Source organism: Phoenix dactylifera, chromosome 1 (assembly GCF_051530095.1).
Source record: "Phoenix dactylifera cultivar Ajwa chromosome 1, Ajwa_hap1_PhDact_Kaust_v1.1, whole genome shotgun sequence".
Lineage (NCBI taxonomy): Eukaryota > Viridiplantae > Streptophyta > Magnoliopsida > Arecales > Arecaceae > Phoenix > Phoenix dactylifera.
The window spans coordinates 13,494,180-13,520,151 of NC_143190.1; the positions used below are offsets into that span (position 1 = coordinate 13,494,180).

Genomic DNA, 25,972 nt, shown 5'->3' on the forward strand with positions numbered 1-25,972 from the left:
GTTACATCACAGGTAAACCGACCCCCGCATATAAAAGGGAGCCTTGGCCTCTCAAGAGAGGAGGAACGTTGGTACCCCCAAAAATTCACTGTTTATCTTCCTTCTCCATACTATTTGCCCCCCTCACTGACTTGACCGTCGGAGGGCCGGCGCCGGAAAACCCGGCCACCGGTTCGTGTGCAGGCACCCAGACAGAGGACGCCGCCCGCCGACGGACCACTGCCCCGCCGTGAGGACTCACATCCGCTCCCTCTCTTCGACCGAAGATTGCCCCCGGGTCCAATTTCCAGCAACAGTTACCTTGAGTTGGTGGCATATCTTGCAGAACTTGCCATTAGATGCCAACCGAAACAGAAGGGCTAACAAGACTACCATTAGATTTGGCATCTCTTTTCGCTTCAGTTCAACAATCATTTTGTTGTTCATGTTTAAGAGAATGTTATATTTAAGTATAATGATATAATATGATAGATATAATTATAAAATTTATTTGTAGGTATTTTTAGTCACCATCAAAATTTTTTAAAGCCAAAATATTTTTCCTACATTTGTTAAAAAACACTCTTGAGAAAAAGCTCCAACAATAGATTTTTTCAACTTTCCAAAACACTTTTTCAAATTTTTTACTAAATGCTACTATACTATTCAAATGCTTCGCCAAATAGAACCCTACATCACTATGCAAGGACTAACCAGCTTGGTTAGCTACTTTATAGTTATAATTAATATTTAAAGCTTTCTAAGTAGAGCTGTTGGCTCTAGGTTGAAGTAGATTATCGTTTTTACTCATCCATCTAATAATATTTTTTACTTCGAAATTGTTTAAATATGTAAAAAAGCATATAATGGCATCTCTCTCTCTCTCTCTCTCTCTCTCTCTCTCTCTCTCTCTCTCTCTTAAAAAAATAAGTTATATTAATTATTTAAAACTATTAGGACTACTATGATATTTTGTACTAAATAATTTTTTAATAAATATTTTAAAAATCATCCAAAAATTATCGCTCAAATATATCCACAATGACATTATTTTGCTTCTTTATATTTTGCTTCTTTATGTCTAAATATGTTACTTTCGTTGTGAAGGGGAAACTAAGTTTCCATTTGGATCTGCTTAATGCCATCTGTGATAATTTTAGGTGGTGCTGCGAGATACTGGATGCTCAATCTGGACTAGGTTTCCTTTTTGTGGAAATTTTAAAAGTACAAAGCAATGATAAGATAACCTTTGAAAACTAATATAACATTTGAAAGGAAATTATTAATGGGCGCTGATACGGTGCGCCCGCGTACCGTATCAATTGGCCCAGGGGCCACCGGCTATACCCGGACTCTCGTGACCACAAGAATATTTTTTTTCTTTTTTTTCTTAGCCGGCGCCTTACAGAGTGCACGGATACAAATACATCCAATAAAATCTAAAAATAAAATATCGCAAAAATATAGGTAACTCTTCTTTCTGCGTCTATAGAGTACCACCTAAGTGACTAAGGCCTTGTTTGGGGGAGCTGTTGGCAGTAGAGCTGTTGGAAGTAGAGCTGTTGGAAGTAGAGCTGTCTGAAGTAGAGCTGTTATAAAAAGTTGTTTGCTGTTTGGTAACTACATTCGTAAAGTGCTGTGGTACTTTGTTCTGTGTTTGGTAAACAAACTAGGAAAGTACTTTTGTATGACAAAATTACCATAAAGGACATTGCATAGTATTATACAACAGAATATAATAAAACATAACATATATTAATACATAAATATACGATATAGTATAATATTTTTGTAATATAAAATAATATTATTATAATATAGCACAATAGTAATATAATTATTAGAGTAAATTAATATTTGGTAATATAACATAATATTAATTTATTTAACATAACATATTAATGTATTATGATATAATGTAATATATATTATATTTATAGTATAATACAATAATAAATGTATAAAATATTATAATTATTAGTATAAATTAATTTCTCATAATATAACATAATATTAAATTAGTTAAAATAACATATTAATGTATTATAATGTAATGTAATATAATATTTATAGTATAATACAATAATAAAGGTATAAAATATATAATTATTAGTGTAAATAATTAATAATGTTGAAATATATATATATATTATCTTATTTATTCATTCATTTATATAAATATTTATTTATTTATTTATTTTTTAATTTTTTAAATTTTCTTTTCTTCTCTTTTTTTTCTTTTCTTTTCTTTTTTTTTTCTTTTCTTTTTCTTTTCTTTTTTTTTTTCTTCTCCTTCCTTCCTCTCCCCCGTTCTCCTTTCTTCTCCTCCCGCGCGGCCGGCGGCGCCGGGAGGGGGCCAGGCCGCGGGAGGGGGCCGGCGGCGGCTGCGGGAGGGGGCCGGGTCGTGGCCGCCGGCGGCCACGGCTGGCCCCCTGGGAAGTGCTCTCCCGCGAGGCCGACAGCGCCGGGCCGGGCCGTGGCGGACGCGGGAGGGGGGCGGGTCATGACCGCCGGCGGCCGTAGGAAGGGGGAGAGGGAGGGGGTGCGACGGCGGGGCCTCGCAGACGCAGGAGGGGGGCCGTGGGACCTCCTTCTTCTTCGGCACCGTCCCTTTTCGTGACGGGGACATCGTCGCCGGCGGCGGCCGCGGGAAGGGGAAGACCACCTGTCTTCCTCTTCGTCGGCACCCCCCCACCACGGGTGTGGGGGAGAGGGAGGGGGTGCGACGGCGGGGGAGAGGGAGGGGGTGCGGCGGCGGGGGAGAGGGAATGGGGTTGCGTGGGAGAGGAAGACCGTGAGAGAGAGATTTTTGGGAGGAAATTGTTTTTTTAAATGGGGGTATTTTGATAAAAAATACAGCTTTCCGAAAAAGCTGAAAGCAGCATTTTCGGAAAGCTCCAAATTGGAGTTTCCCCCCAAAAGCTGTTTTCAGCTTCCCGCAAAAGCTGAAATAGCTTTTCAGAAAATTTACCAAACACTATTTTTTAACTAAAAGTACTTTTGGAGAGCCAGAAAGTGCTTTCTGGCCCTCCAAAAGTATTTTTAGATGAAAAACTGTGTTTGGTAAATTTTTCAAAAAGCTGTTTCAGCTTTTGCGGGAAGCTGAAAACAGCTTTTGGGAGGAAGCTCCAATTTGGAGCTTTTGGGAGGAAGCTGTTTCAGCTTTTTCGGAAAGCTGTATTTTTGACAAAAATGCGCATATTAAAATAACATAATTACATAGTTTGTCCCTTTATAAACCTAAAAATCTGCTGGAGCCAAGAATCCTAGCCGTCAGACTCCCTTCCATAAGAAAAGATATTTTTCTTTTCAATTTTTGTATGCATCTCTTGAACCACATTTTAGAAGAAAAAATTTTTAATCCTTTTCCATACCTTCCAAAATCAATCTATTATTTTTTTTTTTATCATCAACCTCGCGGCCCACGCTGAGGTCCTCCTCGAGCGTGGACCACGAAGAAGAGCCCCTGGACCGCGGAAAATTATTTTATGAAAAATTATGGGAAATTATTATGGGAAATTATTTTATACTAATAATTATAATAATTTATACCTTTATTTTTGTGTTATACTATAAATATAATATCATATTATATTATATCATAATACATTAATATGTTATGTTAAATAATTTAATATTATGTTATATTATGAAAAATTAAGTTATACTAATAATTATAATATTTTATACCTTTATTTTTGTATTATGCTATAAATATAATATCATATTATATTATATCATAATATATTAATATGTTATGTTAAATAATTTAATATTATGTTATATTATGGAAAATTAATTTATACTAATAATTATAATATTTTATAACTTTATTATTGTATTATACTATAAATATTATATTATATTACATTACATTATAATACATTAATATGTTATTTTAAATAATTTAATATTATGTTATATTATAGAAAATTAATTTATAATAATAATTATAATATTTTATACCTTTATTATTCTATTATACTATAAATATTGTATTATATTACATTACATTATAATACATTAATATGTTATTTTAAATAATTTAATATTATGTTATATTATAAGAAATTAATTTATACTAATAATTATAATATTTTATACTTTTATTATTGTATTATACTATAAATATAATATATATTACATTATATCATAATACATTAATATGTTATGTTAAATAATTTAATATTATGTTATATTACCAAATATTAATTTACTCTGATAATTATATTACTATTATGCTATATCAACATAATATTATTTTATATTACAATAATATTATACTATATCATATATTTATGTATTAATTTATGTTATGTTTTATTATGTTCTGTTGTATAATACTATGCAATGTCCTTTATGGTAATTTTGTCATACAAAAGTACTTTCTCAGTTTGTTTACCAAACACAGAACAAAAGTACCACAGCACTTTACGAATGTAGTTACCAAACAGCAAATAGCTTTTTATAACAGCTCTACTTCAGATAGCTCTACTTCCAACAGCTCTACTTCTAACAGCTCTACTGCCAACAGCTCCCCCAAACAGGGCCTAACTACGTAAAAAGCCATTCAATCCGGGGCTGCGTTGACCTTCCTATGAATATATTTGGCCAGGAAGATTTCTCCATTTCTGCCCATGGCCTAAATGTCTCGGAGTGTAAAAAAATATAAAATATATAAATAAATCTATCTCATCCTATAATATGGCATCAGAGTAGAGGTCCTGAGTTCGAATCCTGTCTCCACACTCTTTAACCTTATTATTAAAAATTTCATATGTTGGGCTCACCTATTAAAGGAAAGTCTGGCCCACATATGAGGAGTGTAAGAAAATATAAAATATATAATAAATCTATCTCATTCTATCAGCTTGAGTTTTTAGGATAAGTGGTGATTTCAATACGGAGTAGGAAATAGTCCTACCCCAACATCCTCAGACCTTTCCCGATCTACCATATAATAGTAGCTGAGTCGCTTTCAATAATAATGCCTAGCCTCCACAAAAAGACCTTTCCGTGGCATTATGATGTACTAGGAAAGAATTCCTGTCAAAAAAGTGCCGTTTTCTCATTGAATTTCACACCGTTTCTTTCCATTATAGATATAACAAGCATTTATTCATTTCAAAAGTTTTTTTTTTCAAAATGTCCAATGCTTTTATAAAAAAAATTATAAACAGGTTTAAATAACGTGTATAGCATACCTCACTTGATTTTTATGATGGTTATAACGGTGTTATTTGCTTCAAAAAGGTTCTAACGGTTCAAAATAATCATTATTTTATCAGCTATTATAATGAAAAATTTCAGTTATCTTTCTATTCGCTTGGCACTAAATTAAAAAAAAAAATACTTTTAGACCGTATAATCACTTTTGGAGGGAAATTCAATGCAAGAAATTTGAATTGTAAAAATTATATGATACGAAAGGTATAGTAGAAGTCATATATATTTTAATGGTTATCATATTTTACTCTATTACTATATACAATAACATGAGATGCCACCAAAACCATAATAATGGCCATTACAACGATTATAACAACATTGTCTAAAACCTTGATCAATAATGTGATAATAAAGGTATTTTATTTGATTATGTAAATGCAAGTAGAATTTGTTTTGAAAATAGAATGGCAAATTGATCTTTTATTATCCAAATAGATGAGCAATCAAAATGCCAAATAATGCTAATATCAATTATTTGTAGGCTTTGCACAAGCATGTCTCGAGCTTGTATATTACCTATAAGTTGAGTATGAGCCTAAAAAGTTAGAACATAAACTACCTAGCATGTATGGGGAACAAGCACTCTGGTACTATCATAGAATATCGTTTTAGTATATACATAGATTTTATACGAGTATGTCCTAAGCTTGTACATTGCCAGGAAATTGTCGTATGAGCCGTAGAAAAGTAGAACATATGACATAGACAATATAAATGTCACTACCGACCATAAACAACCAACCATGAATATAATCATTGAATATAATTGATAGGGGACAAAATGGATTGTCCTGCTTAGGACATGGGACTACCTCGTTCTGGCCAACCAGACATCAATGCTGACTAAGAGTCGAAGAGACCTCGTCGACCGCAGGCAATGATGCCCCGACTCGAGCTCGGGGCACCCTACTAAGCAGACTTCAAAGTCAAGGAGGCTAGGCCGATCTCAGAACTCGCCAAGCCGACCTCACCGAACATATATCGTGGCCCCCAAGCCGGCCTGACCTCAGCACCCTGCCAAGTGGGCAAGGCCGAGTTGACCTCGATCCCTGCTAATGGCCGAGTTAACCTCGCCTAGTACGCGCTGCGGTCATGCCCTGCGACAACCTCACCGCACCACGCTTCGCTTGATGGCCACGCCAAGACACGTCGACAAAGGACTACGCCTTGCTGCTCCAGCATGCATGCTGACAAGGGCCATACCCTGCGACATATGCCAGCGCCATATTGCGCGCAGGGACAGCTCAAACCATGTGCCTCAAGCAAGCTGTGGCCGCGCGCCACCTGGCCAGCGTCATCTCCTCTCAGATGAGACATACTATATCTTCGCCACTTGGATACCTCTGCGGGGACTATAAATAGCCACATCAAGTAACGCCTAAGGACTTTTTGGCCAACATAAACTCCACGCTAACTTAAGCATCGAAGAGCCCTCACCGGAAACACCGGTGAGGCTTTGTGCAGGTACACCGACGTACGGGAGGTGACATCATTTCTCCATCTCGACCGGCAGCTCCTCCAACTCCTCCGGTGTGGTCACCCTTGGGCCAAATTTGAACTACAACAATAATCATACAAGGTAGAAAAACTTATGGCAGATGTGTAGGCTTTATACAAGCATGTCTAAAGCTTATATATTGCCTATAAAATGTTGCATGACCCTAAAAAAACTAGAAAACAAACTGCTAACCATGAATTATCAGAGAGCTCCCTAGTATGATCAAGAATCTCATGGTATAAGACAAAAGAACTTATAATATGTATACATAGATTTGTACAAGCATGTCTCAAGCTCGTACTTTCCTATAAAAATTAAAGTGCGAGCATCAAACGCTAGTGCATATACTACTAACCATGTACTTTAGAAAGTATCCTAAATAAAATCATATAATATTACAAAAAAAGTAGAAACACTTGTAGTACCTATATATGGATTTTGTGAAAGAATATCTCAAGCTTGTATATTGCATGTGAATTATCATACGAACATGAAAAGCTAGTATATGTACTACTAACCATGTACAACAAGAAAGTACCTTTGTGCGAGCATGAAAATTAACTTTGTAAATTGCTTCCAAATTACAATTAATAAGAGCATGAAAGCTGGCACATACAAAACCAATTACAGTTTTAAATACCGAGTTGGATCAACTAGTAATAGACCTATTATACTAATTTCATATGATACAGGATTTGTATATCCTATACTGGTATATGGTATAAGTACTATATCAACACAATACTTGGATTATTGTTACTAAATTTGCTTATCATTGACATCACTAAACCACCGAACGCTTGATTCGATAATGTCATCCTTTGCCACTTGGGCAAGGAAGAAAGGGTATCAGCCCCTGTTTCTTCTTTTTCTTTTTCTTCTTCTTTTTGCTAAGGCGAGTGGATTATACCCAACGAGTACGGATATATCTAATAAAATCAAAAAATAAAATATCCCAGAGTGCCAAGGGCAGTTCCTCATCTTCAGCTCACAGGGTACTATCAGGATGATTGGCTACATAATCAGCCATCCAGTTAGTAGCCCCATTAGTCTCACGGAAAACATGCTTGGCTTGAAAGGCCCCTCCGTTCCTCACCACTGCTAAGATATTTCGAAGCAAAGGGTGGATACAACTATTACCCCTTGGATCCCTCCGAATCCAGTTGATAACTATAGCCGAGTCCCTCTGTAGAACAATAGAATTGGCCCGTAAAATACATCGGGCGTGACGAAGGCCCTTTTAGCACCTCTTAGCCTTAAAAAAAATCATTGATGCTATTAAATTTCATAAATTTTTTTATTTAGCTATTATATCAATCTTCTACATGTATAACATAAAGCCCTGAAGTCCAGCATACAAGGCTTGCAGACTGCAAAGCTTTCTGTACTTTCTTGAGAGAAAATGCATCTCAAAATTTTAAAAAAATATTTATTTTTAGGCACGTCTCTCAAATTAAAATCCTCATGTTTCTCTCATCCATTTATATTAATGTGCATTACCTGTATTCCATTTTAGTAATATCTCAAGTATTATTTAAATATAAAACATGGATAAAACATATATATGCATATGTATGTTTATAAATTTACATATTTTTTTGTACAAATAAGTATATTTTTTTTATATTATATCTAAATATGTCTTCTCTCGATTCATCTAAAGAAAAAAATCTACTCTTTGCCTATTTCGTATTTCTTTATTATTTTTTTTCTTGGTACAGAGCATAGAGGACTCGTTTCATTCGTGGAAAAAAATGGAGGGAAGTGTGGTCAACGAAAAAACAAAGAAAAAGATCTTATTTGGTTGAAGTTTTCAAAAAAAAGATATGGAAAAGTAGCATTCTTATGGAAATAATATTTCTATGTTTCATGAAAAAGAAAAATCCATAAGGAACATGAAAAAGCTATTTTTTTATATATTAAAAATTGAGATTTTATTTTCAAAACTACCCTACAAGTTCTTTCCTTTATTAAGGATATAATGGTATTTCACATAATTTTTTCAGAAAAATAAATGCTCAACCAAACATAAACCATTTTATAATGTATCACTTTTCTATGATTAACCAAAATGCCAAAACTATTTTTTTTTAGGTATCATATTTTTAGAAATCATATTTTGTAGAAAAAAATATTCTGATGAGAGAAAATTTTTCTGCGAACCAAAAAAGTTCAGAATAAAAGAAACCTTTTTGGTCACTCACAAAGTTACCCTTTCGTTTTAGAAAATAGAAGTGTTTATTTCAGAAACTTTTTTACATCTATATTCTTACAAATATAACTTATTGTATATTTACCCGTCCAAAATTATTATTTGTACATATACTTCTCATTTTGTTTTTACATGGACCCCCTCCTGTTACATTTTTATTTGACAGTGTTAAAAGAAACTGTTTTAAATATAAAATAAATTTATTATCTTTTTACATTAATAATTTTAAAATATTTATATAAAAATATAGCTCTTTTCAGTATAATTTGAATATAAAATTTTCAGAGGTATTAAGTAAAAGAATCATAGTGTCAAATGATACCCTGCTTATTCGTTAACGTCTTCAACCAAAAATCTAACAAAAAAAGTATCTATGCAAAAAATATGATGATTTCAGGGCTTTATATTTGTAAAGGTCGCCGATATATGCAAAAAAAAAAAAAAAAAAAACCTTCATTTAATTATTAAAATTTGAAAAGGTTAACCATTTAAGGATTATCCATATCGTTGCCCACAATTAACTTCCTTTCAATCTTATCATATCTTTCCGTTACATCGGATCATCCGAGTCCCCGTTTCCCATGTCGTTTCACCATCGGCAGCCGTTTCCGCCTGACTCGGCTTTGCCAAGAAAACGAAAAAAAAAAAAATTAATAAAAAGTTCCCCGTTCCGAATTGGATTCTATTCTCCGTTTTCTTTAGAAAAAAGAGGGTGATAATATACTGATAGACAGGGAGCCTGAGGGAGGTGACGACACCGTCTCATCTGGCACGCAGCCTTCGCGTAGGCGGGCGAACGCCACCGAGATCCGATCGTCGGCGATCCCATCACCGCCTCCCCTTCTTTTCTCTCGGCTATGCCCCCGCCCCCGGATCGATTCCCTCTCACCGGAGCTACGCGTAGCTGAGGGATCGATCCCATCGCCCTCACTTCTCTTCTCCTCTTATCTTCGAGATCCAATCCAGGAGGCGGAGATCGGAGAGCAAGAAATCTCCTCGGGTTTCTTGATTAGGTTGTGCTGGTTGTTTGGATCGAGAGTTGGATGGCTTCGGCGAAGTCTTCGCGATCTAGGGCGTCGGGGCCCTTGGGGCTGGTCACCACCACGGGGCTCTACCAGACGGCAAATGGGGCGGCCGCCCAGGAGAGCGGGGTGCAGCTCGTGGATAAGTTGAAGATCTTCAAGACCAATAATTTCGATCCGGATGCGTACGTGCAGTCTAAATGCCAGACTATGAACGAGAAGGTCCTTGCTTTTTTCTGTTATTGTTCGCTTTTATGGGTTTCTGGATTGAATTTGGGTCGAAGATGTGATTTTTTCGGTTTTTCAGCTCCAAAAATTTGGTTTTGATTGCGAAAATTGCTTTTTTAATGGGATGGCAGAGTGAAGCTCAATGATGAATTATTTGTGTGGGAATAATTTCTTTTGCCACCTTTCTACGATTTATATATTTCTATGTTAATAGAACTATTGATCCATCGATGAACTTTCTCTGGTGAAAGAAACAAAGTTCTTCTTCTTCTTTCTTTTTTTTATAAAGGAGATGGCTTGGAGTGGTCTGGCAGGAACTATTGGATTAACTTGTAGGGACAGTGAGGGGGAGAGGGTGGTGCTGAATGTATGTTCGATGATCTTAAAGCTGAACTTTCACCCATAATGAACAAAGAAATAACAGCAAGTGATTAGAATTATTAACCTCAAGGGGTCAAAGAATGAGACCATGCTTGCTATGATAAGTAGTCCGAGGAAAAGTTGACCAAATGTCTTACAAACCAAGTCAGAAGTCTAGAGTAGTGATCCTTATCACAATGATCATGTGATGCGCAGGCAGAATGGTCACTAAAAGATGCTAAAAAATTGGGATATTTTTGGACATGCCCATTTTTGTTGCTTTTCTGATGGCATTTGCTTAGCAAGACACCTTTGGAACACGTCCTACAAGCAACTTGATAAGATTTCTTTTGTTCTTTCTCTTAAAAGAAGATTGTCTAGCTCAGATGTCTAAAATCTTTAGTCCAGTAAAATTATCTTGCAGTTAAATAAGTTTAAAAACCATATATACTTCAGGAAGAGAAATGATGTCATCACTCGTAAACCATATTGTCTCTTCCCACTGAGAGCAATTAATCATACCATGGATATGAAAAAAAAAGGAGTATTTATTGCATATTGCAGTTTGCATTTCTGATGAATCTTTTGATCCTTAAATATTATAGGTCGTGTATTGTAGTACCATGAATACTTAATTTGCACAGCCAAATAGGGCCACACAACTACCTCTATTTAAGGCATGGTCATGTTTTATCGTTACTTGTATTGCATATATTGTCTAACATGTCAAAATTCTTGCCTTTGTATATTAAAACACGCATGCATAAATACATATTATCTATATATGTTTGTGTCTATGTGTGTATATGTACATGTTCTGCTTTTCCTGAATGGTGGTGTTTATACATATGAAATGCTGTTAGTTCTTTATCACAAAAGACTTTGTGCCTGATAAGCTCTGTATAGTTTGTTTCAGCTAAACTTTTGTTTCCATTCAAGTATATGCTTTAGCATTTATGTTAGAATATTTATGGGTATGATATGTAGTTGATACTTGTTTTCATATGAACTGCTAGAGCTGTAAACAACCTTACGTTTTCATTCATTACATACAGGAAATAAGGCACCTGTGCTCTTATCTGCAAGATTTAAAGAAGGCTTCTGCAGAAGAAATGCGTAGAAGTGTTTATGCTAACTATGCAGCATTTATTAGGTATGTAAACATGTTGTTTAGCCTCGAAAACATTTTGATATTGGAAAGTATTTATTTGAGCATCTCTTATGTTATGCATAGAATTTTTTCTTTGAGATTATCTTTACCATTCCATCCTTGCTAAAAATTTAAATTAGAAGCTTCTTACTCCTTTAACCAGATGGCTAAATTATTAACACTATCATAGCAAATGTCTGACTGTGTTTTCTGGATGTTAAAATGGTACTTGGTCATCATCATCTTATTGTTGGCATACAACTTGTTGCCTATTTATGTTATTTCAAAAGGTTAGGGTGATAAAGCAAAGGAATAATAGGGCAGGTGTTGATGAGCACTCATGAAACACAAAATGACGGTGAAATATATCAAAATCCTACATGAATGAAACAGTAATAGATAAAAGGGCATAGCAATGGTAAACTCTGAGAGTTTTTATGCTGTATGCCACATCAAAATTTCAGGCAGAGTGAGGTTCGAGGTGGGATGGGTTTATGGAGAAGCCAAATCTAGTAGCACTACATGATCATTGACACTCAATTCTAAGTAGTTTTTGAGAAGATCATGGTGAATTTTCTAAAGAGACATGCAATTTTTATCTATCGTTACAACCTTTCTTTATGCCAAGGATCGAAGTGCCCATCCACACCATAATTTATCTACTATACACCATGTCAAGGTTTTTTTTGGCATCACTATATTGCAAGTGCCAGCTCAACTACTTAAATTGTTATAGAAAGTGTTTTATTTTAATTATTGTCATTTGAAAAAAAACATGAGATGCCTTATATAAGCATATTTCATTTCATTCCTTCTAACAGTGTAACTTATCTGCTAGGTTTCTCCTCCTGCCAATCAGTCTTGTAGGTATTGCAGCAATCCCTTCTCTAGACCGAAATACCTTTAGGAATTCAACACAATTCGGAGGATTAGAATTAGGTTACAGGCCAAATATTGAAGCTCTCAAAACATGTAGGATCTATTTTGGTCAATAAATCCAACCTCATATAGATGGGACATGGCTTCCTCTTTAAGGTTAAAGTTCAAGTTTCATTTTTCAGGTTATTTTCTGAATCATGTCATGAGTATAATTCCTTTGGCTGGTTATTGCAATTTTTATCTCTTAACATTTAACTTTGCTTTTTTACAGAACATCCAAGGAAATATCAGATCTAGAAGGCGAGCTTTTGTCCATCAGAAATCTGCTATCTACTCAGGCAGCTTTAATTCATGGTTTAGCTGAAGGTGTTCACATTGATTCCTTGTCTGCTGGCTCTGAAGGTTCTGCAGAGCATGATGTATCAAATATTGAAGACCGAGAGGCTACAGATATAGAGAAATGGTCGGCAGAGTTTCCTGATATGCTTGATGTTTTGCTAGCTGAGAGGAGAGTGGATGAAGCTTTGGATGCCCTGGATGAAGCAGAACGTATAGCTGCAGAAGCAAAACAAAACCAAACTCTAACTGCTGTTCAACTCTTGTCACTGCGGACTGCTATTCAAGATCATTGCCAAAAATTAGCTGATCAGCTTGCTGAAGCCGCCTGCCAATCATCTACTCGTGGTGTCGAACTTCGTGCAGCTGCTTCGGCTCTCAAAAGGCTTGGTGATGGTCCCCGTGCTCATAGTTTGCTGCTTAATGCTCATAATCAACGGCTTCAATATAACTTGCAAACTATTCATCCAACTAGCAGTTCATATGGAGGAGCATATACTGCTGCTCTATCGCAGCAAGTTTTTTCTGCCATTGCTCAAGCTGTGAGTGACTCTTTAGAGGTCTTTGGTGATGAGCCAGCATATGCATCTGAACTGGTAAGATGGTCTACAAAGCAAGCAGAGGCTTTTGCACATCTTGTTAAAAGACATGCATTGGCCTCATCTGCAGCTGCTGGAGGCTTAAGAGCTGCTGCAGAATGTGTTCAGATAGCTATTGGTCATTGTTCCTTGTTGGAGGCCCGTGGGCTATCACTTTCTTCTGTTCTTCTAAAGCTTTTCAGGCCCAGTGTTGAGCAAGCACTAGATGCTAATTTAAAGCGAATTGAAGAAAGTACTGCTGCGTTAGCAGCTGCCGATGATTGGGTACTTATGTATCCACCAGCTAGTACACGTACATCTGGTAGAACCTCTGCTACAACTATGGGCATCCAGCCTAAACTCTCGAGCAGTGCACATCGTTTCAATTCAATGGTTCAGGTGACTAAAATATTTCTGTTTTTGGATACAAACACCCATATGTGCTTTTATTTCGCATTTTTTTAAATTTTTTCTAGAAATATGCATTTGCACTATGATATGTGGATGCATCAGATTTTTTTTTCCATGTCTAGTTTATTGAAATATTGTCTCCCGAGCAGCTAAGCATTCAGGTCATGGTAAAAATATTCCTGGACAAAAACACTCTTATTCTAATATTTTTTGAATCTATAGTTTAACTAATGAAAGCTTGCTTTTGTGGACAAATTACCTGTTAAATATTCTTCAATTACACAGATTTGGTCTCATGGTAAATATACGATAATCAACTGCTAATACTTAATTTTTTGCAATTTTAAGTTAATTGTTCATATTTACAGCTTAATTAATTATGGTCTTTTCAGTCAGTACCCTGTTTATTGCTGATTTTTGATATAAAGGAAAGCTAGTTAAAGAAATTTTGTGGGGCTATAGTGCTTGTATTCTCTTCTTGCTTTTTATTCTTTTTCCTCTTGTTCTGTTGATGAGAAATAGTGTATATTTGTATTTTCTCATGGTATTGAAGCATTGTAGTTCAGGTTTGTTGTATCGGTCAGTACAGGCGCATACCATATCGTACTAGTATACGGTATGGGGGCGTATCGACACTTGGTATGCCAAACCGGCCTCCGTATCGAGCGTACTGATACTATAATAGAATGGTATTGGTGCGAGGTCCAGTATCGAGACAGCGAACCTTGATTGTAATACTCATCTTTTTCATATATGGCATAAATCAGGAGGATTATCTCCATGTCAAGCTATATTTTGTGTAGGGTTGGAAGTGGGCCTGGCCGGGCTATGCCCCTACCCGAACCTGGCTCGAATATTTTTTTCCGGCTTCAGGCCGGGCTTAGACCTGAGCCTAATTGGGACAATCCGAATTACTCATTTGGGCTAAAAATAGGTCCGACTAAATCCGATTGAAGTTTAATATTTCATAATATTGCTTCACAAGAAAATGAGCTTGTTAAAAATTAGGCTCTCTCCTGTAATACAAGTAAATCATATATGATATACTATTCTTAGCTAAACCCATTTTAATTTGTCCTTTACTTCCTCATTATTCTCTCTAAATAACAACATATAAAATCAAATTGATTCGGGCCTAAATTCAGGCTTTGTTTTGGGCCTTGATCGGGCTCAGGCTCAGGCTCGGGCAGAGCTAGTGACATACCCGAGCCTAACCCAAGAAACGAATGGGCTCTATATTTAAGCCCAAACTTGGTTTGAACTTTTTCGGGCCTAGCGCGAAGCCCGACCCGAAGTCGGCCTGATGGGGTTTCGGGCTGGCCCAAGCCCATTTCTAGCCCTAATTTTGTGTTGTATTTACAATTTGTACTTTACTGCAATCCTGATAAAGTGGTGGTGATACTGTTGCTGTGAAACCTAGGGTGCCATATCTGAAGCTACATTGGACTAATATGAAATTGTATCAGCTGATGTACTTCAGCATCTAGCAATAGTTTATTCAATTTGATGCTATGTATATCACTATGTTTGGACTAACCTAACTGACCTCTCTTTATGTCTGGTTGTTCTGAGATAACCTTGTGTCCTCCAGATAAAACTCCAAACACTTTTACCACCAAACATGGCTTTATTTCTCTGAAATTGAAGCTGAAGAAACATTGAATTAAGGATCAAACAACAAATAGAAAGGACAGGGTGAGGTTCTTCCTTTTTAGCACTCAAGAAATGTTTAATCAAATGGTTTTTCATGCTTTATGTCACTTGAAATTGCTAATCATAGATCAAGTGATTTTTCAGTAAATTCATATGTGGACCAATCTTTTCTTTTTTAATGATATGATAGTAAATATTACCCAATTTATAATAATAAATACTACACCATTACCCTTTTTTTTTCTTCATTGAAAAATATGACGATTCATAGATGTTATGTCTCATGACAAATCTTTATAGGAACCCATGGTGGAACTATGCCTTTGTCTTTATTTGTCCAGAGTGTTGTTAGAAAAGTTTAAGTTCCACTTGCAGAGAATTGTGGAGGTGTGACACATCTCCGTAACCATTTCTACAGATGCTGGGCATTAGATGGTGTGTTGTTTTTCCTCTTGAGAATGTGTCTTGGGGATTTTGGGTGGTGGGGGATGGTGGTAGGGCTTTGGGAGAATGTATTTCCAACCGTCTGTGGCAGATAACTTTATTCTATTCAGTGTATGAGTGCAAAGCTTGTTTTGTGCTGAACTTACAGCTGACTAGGTTCCTTTAAATACTTTGGTGAGCATGACATCAGTGGCAAATGGTGTTATAGAAAAGTGGGGAGAGGGAGGAGAGTATAGACTTTTCGTGTGGAGAGGCGTTGTCTTTTAGAGTGCGTAAAGTCTCTTATTGGATGTGACAAGAGGGGTCAGATACTTTGTGATCATGGTATGCTGTACTGGCCCGAACCAGGCAGTATAAGGCATACCGTACCATACCGGTTCAGTACAGGTACCTGATACAAGTGGTGTTCCGACACTCGGTATGCCAAAAAATTTTGTACTATACCTTACTGATACTGTGCTAGTGTGGCACCGGTATGAGGTCCGGTATTGAGACGGTGAACATTGTTTGTGATTGACAATTATTTTGGGACTACCATCTTTAGGTCAACTTGGAGTTGTTTACTTCTGTATATCTTTTGAAACTTTGAGATCCTAACATGATTACTGAAGCATGCTATTGTGAAATATCAGATTGATGCAAGGATTCTTGCAAGAAGATTGGTTTTTAAACCATGGGGCTAGTGAGGAATTGAATTTATGCCAGACCCTTACAAGTGGCATTGAGGTTCAACAAGGACACATACAAGCATCAATTTTGCAAATTCCAGTAGGATGCTCATTTATACTGATTACTTGGCCATTGTTGATATCAGCAAGTTTATGTATTTTGCTAATTTGTGGTCAAGTATTTTGTAGGGTTGAAAGTGGAGCGAATACGAATTAGGTATCGGTATATCCATATCCATATTTGTTTTGTTTGATGAATATAGATACGAAGATGGATATTAGTTGCGTGCAAAAATTTATATCCATATTTGTTCTAAACGGACATGGGTGCAAATCGGATAATAAAAATATGGATATAAATACAAATATAAGTCAGATAATAAAACTTTATGACCACGAAGATATTACTAAGTAGAAGGGAGATCAAGTTAATAGCATGTTAGTGTGGTCATTTATTTTCTTTGAAAGTTTATGAATACTATATAAAATTAAATAGGTTTACAAATAGAATCAGATATTCGGATATGGATCGGATAGTTGTCTATCCATATCCATATCTATTTTTTTTTTTGACAGATATGGATACGGATATTAGTCGGATATTTAAATTTTTATCTATATCTGGACATACTCAAATCCGAGAACGGATCTGGATGGATATTATCCAGTTCACTTTCACCCTTCAACCGTTTCAGGAATAAGAAAATGCAAAAAATATATTAATGGAATAGAGAATGATAACATAAATAATATCCGTTCAGAAGAAGAAACAGGTTAAACAGTTGGTACAGTTGTTTTTTTGTCGAATATGCTGTATCTTATTGATGTTGGATGTTACCTAATTATGACTACACTTTAGCATTATTTTCCAATTTACTAATATTCTTATGTATATATTGTATCTTAAAGTTTATAGTATTCAGGAATTTTAAATGCATTTGTTTATAATGCCTGAAAAACTAACAAGATTGTTTTGTATCAATTTGTAATTTTGTATGCTTAGTTTATGTTTGAGCATCTATATGCTATTGTAGTTTGTATTTTTTCATGAACAAATGCACTATTGCTTATAATGATTAAGCATGATTATTTAATGCTAATCCGTATGTCAAATTATTTTAACCGCAGATGTTAAAATGATGACAGATACATATTTGATGATTTACGGTGCTAATTTGCATGGCACATGTCAATATATATGTAAAAAAGAAGTTATGAATTTCCTAGGTAAAAGTTAAAATATAGTGTTTTGTGCATGCTATATGCATGCCCTTGGACGTGACTGGATATCAGAGTGTGCCCTTCCTGCCAAAGTATTTGTACAGTTAGGTTTGGCTTGTGTACTGTAATGGCATGAGAACAACTTACGATACCTTAAGTCCTTGATATGCATACAAATACATTATGATGCTTTAGTTTTTCTTCTTTAGCACTTTATAGTCTTCTTAGACACATAATTCATATATATTCTGAAGGGAAGGAGGCTAGTAATGCTTGGACAGTTGGACGCAAAGTAGTTACTAACCAAGTGTCATTTTGTGTTTTAAGCATCATTTTTACAGAGGAAATTTCTTAAATATCACAATTTTACCTTTGCATGCATTAAGACCTTATATCGCATCTTGCTAGTTCCTTGGATGCCTTAATCTACAGTACTCAATCCTTTTTTTATCGTCATAAGAATTTCAATTTTCTCATAGAACAACTAATACTTTAGTCTTGTAAATATTTTTGTTTCTAAGGGTATGTTTCATTTAGCTTTCTGATAGGTATTGGATTTAAACTAGTGTAACTAAACGGCCTCCAATTAACAGGGTAGTTAATATTTTTGCAGCTTAAGTCATTATGATATAATTCTTAATGTTTAAAACTTTAAATTATGATGAGTGATTAATTATTCGTTTTATGTGCTCTCTTGTTCTTGAGCTTTCCATTTCACCCATTTCCACTTACATTCTCCCTTCCCTTTTGCAGGACTTTTTTGAGGATGTAGGCCCACTCCTAACTATGCAGTTGGGTGGTTCCACAATGGATGGCCTTTTAAAAGTCTTCAATTCCTATATCAATTTGCTCATAAATGCGTTACCAGGTTCTATGGAAGATGAGGCAAATCTGGAAGGTTCTGGGAATAAAATTGTTAGAATTGCAGAAACTGAAGCACAACAATTAGCTTTATTAGCAAATGCATCTTTACTAGCTGAAGAGTTGCTACCTCGAGCAGCTATGAAGCTTTCCTCCATTTACCAGGCTGGTGGTGTTGATGATTCTTGTAGAAGAACTTCAGACAGACATAATCGTATTCCAGAACAAAGAGAATGGAAAAGAAAGCTTCAGCGCTCTGTTGATAGATTGAGAGATAGTTTCTGTAGGCAGCACGCACTCGATCTTATCTTCACAGAAGATGGTGATACACATCTGAGTGCAGAAATGTACATTAGTATGGATGGAAATGTTGAGGAGCCAGAGTGGGCTCCCTCTCAAATATTTCAGGTATTTTGATGGCTTTTTCACTACCCATGAAACCTGGAGAGGTTACCCTTCATGGACTAAACCACCTTTAAACACCAACTTGGCGATTAAAACTTTTCTATCTTTAGTTATTTCTGCTTTTGAACAAACCTTTTTTTTACTGATTGATCTAAATTACATTCAGCATCAATGATTAAAGTTGGCATTCTCATTTATAATATTATTTTACTAGTATGCTCTAGGTCTGTGGCCTATGCATTGCATGAGCCAGATATTGTATACTGTTACATCCTGTAGAAGAAAAAGAAGAGCAAGAGACATGCTTTATTGGCTGAAATTTCGTGAATTTCCAGCAGTAGGCTATATATATATATATATATATATTATTTATGGGTGGATGTAGTTTCAAGTTTTCCTTGTGTCTTTTTCTCTTCATGTGGGTGGTTAGCTAAGAAAATAATTTGTCTTTGACATGTAAGCATAGTCATCATAAAATACTGTCTCCGTCGTTAAAGAGCCATTATGATTGCCTCCTCTATGTTGAGCTAATCAACCTTTCGCAATTCAAGTTGTCTTTTATTTCTAAGTTGAGTACCCAAAGCATATTCTGATAATTTGATTCATTTGTGTAGTTTAGTCACATTTGGTTTGCCAAGAGATAATGAAACAGATATTTACTAATTGGAAAAGTGGAGGAAAGGATAACTAGATACTATTGCCATGTAAGGTGCATTTGATTGATGGTGTTGTAACATTGAATGATAGGGAGGTCCTGAAAATGATTATGCATATTGGGGGCAATATTTATAATAGGGCAGGAGGCACAGCAGTGAATTAGAGGAAGAAGGCTTTATAAAAGCAACTAAGCTTATTCAGGCCTTTTGAAGGTTTAAGATAGTTTTGTTAAGATTTTACATTTTGCAATTTTTCTTTTGCTAGATATTTTTAAGGTTATTTCCTAAGGTCTTTTCTTTTGGGGACCATTCTCAATTTTTTTTGGAATCTAGGAGATCTGCTTATGTATGTATATGCCTGTAACTGTTTGACTAACAAAGTAAAACCTCCTGTTGAAGGCCTCTCTTACTCACAATTGGCTTAATAATTTGACACCAACTCATTGAGGGTGGTTGTTAGGTTAAGCGACAAAATTCTTGAAACTTTCATTATGCCATATATCATATAGCCATGTATTCTCCAAAAAGTTGTAAAGATAGTAACATTTTAAAGTTCAGTCAATATGATAAGTTGAGATTGTGTGGAAATTTGAAGTTGAAAACCATCAAACAAAGTTGTAAGTCCATAGATAACATGGTCAAAGTTTCCAACTTTCTTGGCTACCCTTTCTAGAATATAAGAGAGAGAGAGTGTGTGTGTGTTGTGCATGCACACGCACATATGTTTGTGTTGTTTCTGAAGTACTGGATCCTACTATTTCTTACATGCATATTATGGAGCCTGGAACTGCCAAGCTCTCATGACATTTGCGATGATTGTTTTCAGGAACTATATGCAAAACTTAATCAGATGGCAAGCATAGCTGCAGATATGTTTGTCGGCAGGGAAAGATTTGCTACCTTGCTAATGATGAGACTCACTGAGACGGTCATATTGTGGCTCTCAGAAGATCAGAGCTTCTGGGAGGATATTGAAGAGGGACCGAGACCTTTGGGTCCCCTTGGTCTTCAGCAGGTAGAGGACTTGAATCTTTTATTATTCTTTATATATTTTTTGAAAGATAATCATCATTTACTTATTTGGTTTTCTCTGTAGTTTTATTTGGATATGCAGTTTGTAATCCTTTTTGGACAAGGCCGGTTCTTATCCCGGCATGTGCATCAAGTTATTATTGACATAATCGATAGAGCTATGGCTGCATTTTCTGCAACTGGAATGAATCCTGACAGGTAAGCTATGTAGTAAATGAGCAGAACTGCAAGTCCCATAGTCTATTTCTTGCTTTGTTATTTCTATAATTTATGCATATATTTTTATAGTTGTAGGTTGTTTCATTTGTATGTAATAATGAACAGAACTTCTATACCAATGTGTTTCTTGCTTTGCTATTTCAGTAATTTGTTCACTTATTCTTATATTTGAAACTTCTTTGGTTTATAATCTTTTACATAGTTGAATTGTTATGGATATACATTTTGAACTTACAATTACTTGGCAACTACTTAAGGTCCTTCCCCAACCCTCCATCTTTGAACCTGAACTCCAAGAGAAGTTCTACTATTTTCATAGTGTGTAGGTTTTCTCTATTCAATAACTGGGCCTTTTTAATGATTTTAGTTAACTAGAGACAGTCTGCATTCTTATTAGTTGATCATTACATCTCTGATCCTCTTTTACCTTTTTGATCTCATAGATGAACTTATTGCACATGATTTGGCAGTTGGCAGTAAAAGCTTTTAATGTTACATAATATGCATTATTTTTTTTTTTTTTGGATACTAAATCCTTCAAAAAGAAGGGATATTGGGAAAGTAATTTTCGTAGTTGGAAAGAGTGCTTAAACTTGTCTATGCCATTCGCAAAAGACCAGCATGCATAGCATTAAGGATGGCAATCAGGTTGGGTCGGGTTGGATGTAGCTAAGTTCAAAAGCCTGTCAACCCTAACCCAAGCTATTTATTAAACGGGTTAAAATTCTAGACCCCAAGATAACCTTTTTATTAAACACATAACCTCAACCCAGCCAGATAACCCATTTAATAAGCTGTTGAAACAAGTTAAATGGATTAAACGGGTTAGTTATGGTTTTAATGGGTCTTAAATGGGTTAAGCAGGTCTTGAATGGGTTAAATATGTTGGATTGCATGTTGGTTTTAATGGGTCTTAAATGGGTTACACAGGTCAGGTCATGATCCGACCCAATTATTAAATAGTCAAAATAGGTTAAACAGGTCAGAGGTCTAAACATGAACCTGACTCATTTAAAGATGGGCCTGGGAAGGTCAACCTATTTATGACTTGGAACCATTTTTACTAAACTTGAACATGCTTCTATGGGGTCGGTTGTGGGTTGGGTTGGCGGGTTGGGCTATAAATTGCCACCCTTACAAAGTATGACACCAAGTTAGATAAACTAATATTTCGAGTATGACCATTATGTTGGGCGACATAAAGTATCACTTAACTTAGAATACTTGTTTAATGCATTTGCTTGATTTTCTGTTCACATTTTCATATGCCTTATGCTACATATATTAGTGTTTGACATTTTCATATGCCTTTTGCTGCATATATTAATGCTAACAGTTTCATATGGCTTCTGCTACATCCATACCTATATAAATATTTGAGCGGAACCACATGCTTCTCGTTAATTCTTTGGTGGTGGAGTCTACATCTTCTTAACCACAGATGTGTGTCAATGGTGGTGCCTACAAAATGGTAACCCTTTAACGGATGGTCGTGTTATGGAATCATAAACACCAATTTAAAAGCTAACGTGGTAATCATTATAGCCAAAAATGTATGCTTAACTGCTGAAGGTCTAATGAAATGCATAATCCAAAACACACACACTCTCTCTCTCTCACACACACACGTGCATGTGCTTGCACCCCCCTCTTCTGATAGACTTTTGAAACAATCCGGGACTCATCCAAAATAGCTAGTCGGAAGGTATTTTTTTAGGCTCCTTAGTCCTGTATAAGTACTTAAGATCTTCTCGACGAATAACCGATGTGGGACTCAACACCCCCCCGTACGGGTCCTCACATACTAAGACACATGTAATGATGCGTGGATGCACATAATGATGTGTGTGCATTGGTGTAATGAGTCACTTGTAAACAAGAGCTTACACACTCTTGCGACCTCTTGATGTAATCAAATGTTGCTTGGGCAGACCTTATATGATATAATCATCTAGATTATTTTATCTAAACTGTTGGATATCAGGACTAAAATGATTCAATTTTTCTGTTGAAAATCTAATAGATTGATCAATCTGTAATACTTACTAAATTAGAATTTGAACTCTTTTGGGGGGCTAGATATCCATCACATGGTGATTGGTGTGGATACCCTTTTTCTTAATTTTTTCTTAATTTTTTTTCCTGAAAATGTATTTGCAATTACCCTTTTAATTCACAATGGACTAAATTTTCTTGACTTTCTCTTAGTGGTTTTTGTACAAACAAATCATACAATTTCATATGGATTAGGCCCAGAATGATCAAATCAGTAACTAAGGCTAAACTACGGGTGCTTATGTATCACTTCAAAAAATAAAGAGCCAAACTTATGTTTTCGTAATCTTGCCTCATAAGTCATAGCTCGCAACGTGATTATACTAGTCTTTTTTGTGTAAGAGACAAATATACTCGTACCAAATTTTACCACATTTTGCCTGTACTAATAATTTTTTAACTCTTTCTCTAAGTTTGTACTGGTCACCAATCCATATTCACTAAAAAAAGGTGTTTGGTAGAATACTCTGTTAGTTTGATTGTGCTGTTATATAACATCCTATAATAGCTTTTTTTTTGTTCAATTACATTAATTTGTTTAAGCAATTCTGTTTTTGCCTGATTCTTTTTCTGTTATTAATCAACTTGCAAGCTCCATCTTCTGCAAACTAAAATCTGAATTTTGTGCAGCGTGCTACCTAGTGATGATTGGTTCGTCGACATTGCTCAAGAAACTATAAGTAGGATAAGTGGCAAAGCTAGAATGGCCAATGGAGATCGGGAACTCAACAGCCCAACTGCCTCTGTGTCAGCACAGTCTATGTCATCAGTTAGATCTCATGGGAGTACTTAAGTGTGCAGTTATTTTTGTAAACAGGTCCTTGTATAATAAGCAATGATTTATTTGTTTGTTTTTTCTTGTGTTACATTTTGCGCTAGAGTAGATCATGATCGGTCTTGTTTAGGGAAATCTTCGTATCATTATTCTTGGAGTTTTGAGTCTGTGAAACATTGTGCCAGCATACAGCCCAGACTCCACACTGTACCATTCTTTCACCACTTTGGCCATGGGAATCAATTTTTAATTTGTCATATGCCTCACTAATAGAGGACTAGGGGTTTTCTCTCCTCTTTCTATTTTTTTCCCCCATAGCGAATTGTATTACTTTGCATATGCTGATCTAACAGTGCGCGAACATGTATCGTCTATGTGCAGTTCAATTTTGAGTGTGAAGTTTTAATTTGGAGGAATGATTGCAATATTTTTCATAATTTGATTATTATGGTTTTCTGAGAAAAGATTATTATGGTTAAATGCACTAGTGATATCTTGCTCCATCTTACTAGCTATATCAATTTTGGTTCATCTATGGCCAGGGTCAGATTGACCAATCAATCGTGCCAACAGTCTTGGAGCTAGTGGTGCAAATGCACAAGTTGGATTTCCAAAAGAAATGGTTATTTTGCATGTAAAACTTTAAAGATATTTTTGGCTTTTTGTTCTTCAGTAGGTTGCTGGGAGCATGGATTCAACAAAATTGCCAAGAAAGTAAATTAGTTTGATTCCAGAGCTGATCTGGAGTTGAAGCTAAATTCCTCAAACTTGCAAGAGATTTAACTTGTCTGAGCTAGAACCAGATATTGGTTAACAGATTCTGACTAAATTGCTACAACAAACACCAAGATTCGGGCAGCTGACTTAATCCATCGGTTCTGTTAAATAATTGTCTTTTATAATTAAATCTCCATACATGTTGAGATCATAATATTTGATTCTGTGAACGGTGATAACCAAATAAAGCTGTTCTCTTACTATCACATCTATTGACTTTTGTTATATTCTTTTTATATTTTTGTTAAAATTTATATTGTCTTTTCAAAAAGGTCAAAATATATATATATATATATATATATATATATATATATATATATATATATATATATATATATATATATATATATATATATATATATATATATATATAATTGAAAGAAATTGGAAGGTTGCAATCGTATTTTATACTATTTCTCATGTTCATCAAAAGTCACTCTATGCTCAAATCTTACCTTTGGAAGTCGATGAATGCTCACCAATTTTATTTTAAGTTACCAACTTGGATGGCGGTGTTCTTTAGACAAGCACAAGCAATACATATACAAGTTTTTTCTTTTTTTTAAAAAAAAATTACTTGATGGCTCTCTTAACTTTGGTCTTGTGCTACGTGGATTTATTTTGGACAAAAAAAGAAATTGAGAAGTGGAGATGCCGGGTATCAATCCCTGTACCGCTTCTTCAAAAAAAATGAATTATATAACTAAGTTACATTTTATTCTCATGTGATTCCTCCATCCATCTTGTCTAACGAAAAGTGTTAATAGATTGTGATGTATAAGATTGTGGAGCTGCTTAACCTATTTATTAAGTAGATTGAGATGCATTTCATTCATTTCTCTTAATTGGTCGTTTAAAATCCACTTAATCTATTTAATCCATGTGATTTGATTCAACTTGTTTAGTAAACAAGTTCCATGGATCAAGTCAAGTTTCTTATTTAATAGAATAAGTTCCATGGGTCAAGTCAACCAGATTGCTACCCTATTTTTTCCTAATTTTGTAGTGTTTTCTCTGGATAGGTTGTTAACCCCAAGCAATAATAAATTATGTTTAGACCAAAAAGAAAACCATTGGCTGCAAATCCTAATTTCGACAGTGTATACTGTTAAGATCCAACCTAGGCTTCAAAATGTGGCCCAAATGGCTTAAATCTCCACAACTGGAATAAAAAATTTGGTAAAAAATCCGAAATGGAGATGCGGGGTATCGAACCCCGTACCTCTCGCATGCTAAGCGAGCGCTCTACCATCTGAGCTACATCCCCATTGCTATCAATCTTATTTAGAAGAACTATGTAACGATACATTATCGGTCTCGTCCG

The 25,972-nt window shown here is 35.4% G+C and overlaps 1 protein-coding gene and 1 non-coding gene across 2 annotated transcripts; one reads left to right on the forward strand and one right to left on the reverse strand.

The window, feature by feature from the left end:
• The first annotated feature begins 9,580 nt into the window (after positions 1–9,580).
• Positions 9,581–24,128, forward strand: LOC103695852 (exocyst complex component EXO84B-like). Its single transcript, XM_008777276.6, has 7 exons — positions 9,581–10,162; positions 11,584–11,681; positions 12,829–13,870; positions 18,622–19,137; positions 20,617–20,805; positions 20,887–21,020; positions 23,727–24,128. The coding sequence occupies exons 1-7, from the start codon at positions 9,962–9,964 to the stop codon at positions 23,887–23,889; spliced, it is 2,343 nt and encodes a 780-aa protein (XP_008775498.3). The 5' UTR covers positions 9,581–9,961; the 3' UTR covers positions 23,890–24,128.
• Positions 24,129–25,842: 1,714 nt separating this feature from the next.
• On the reverse strand, positions 25,843–25,915 carry TRNAA-AGC (transfer RNA alanine (anticodon AGC)). The gene has a single exon. It is a non-coding gene; the product is annotated as a tRNA-Ala (tRNA).
• Between the last annotated feature and the right edge of the window lie 57 nt (positions 25,916–25,972).

What these genes read in the sequence shown, in the direction of transcription:
- LOC103695852 (XM_008777276.6), top strand. Translation starts at nt 9,962, where the DNA reads ATGGCTTCGGCGAAGTCTTCGCGATCTAGGGCGTCGGGGCCCTTGGGG. An exon ending in GTTTCAATTCAATGGTTCAG is followed by an intron (nt 13,871 to 18,621) that starts GTGACTAAAATA and finishes TCCCTTTTGCAG; the next exon opens with GACTTTTTTGAGGATGTAGG. An exon ending in GTCCCCTTGGTCTTCAGCAG is followed by an intron (nt 20,806 to 20,886) that starts GTAGAGGACTTG and finishes TTTTCTCTGTAG; the next exon opens with TTTTATTTGGATATGCAGTT.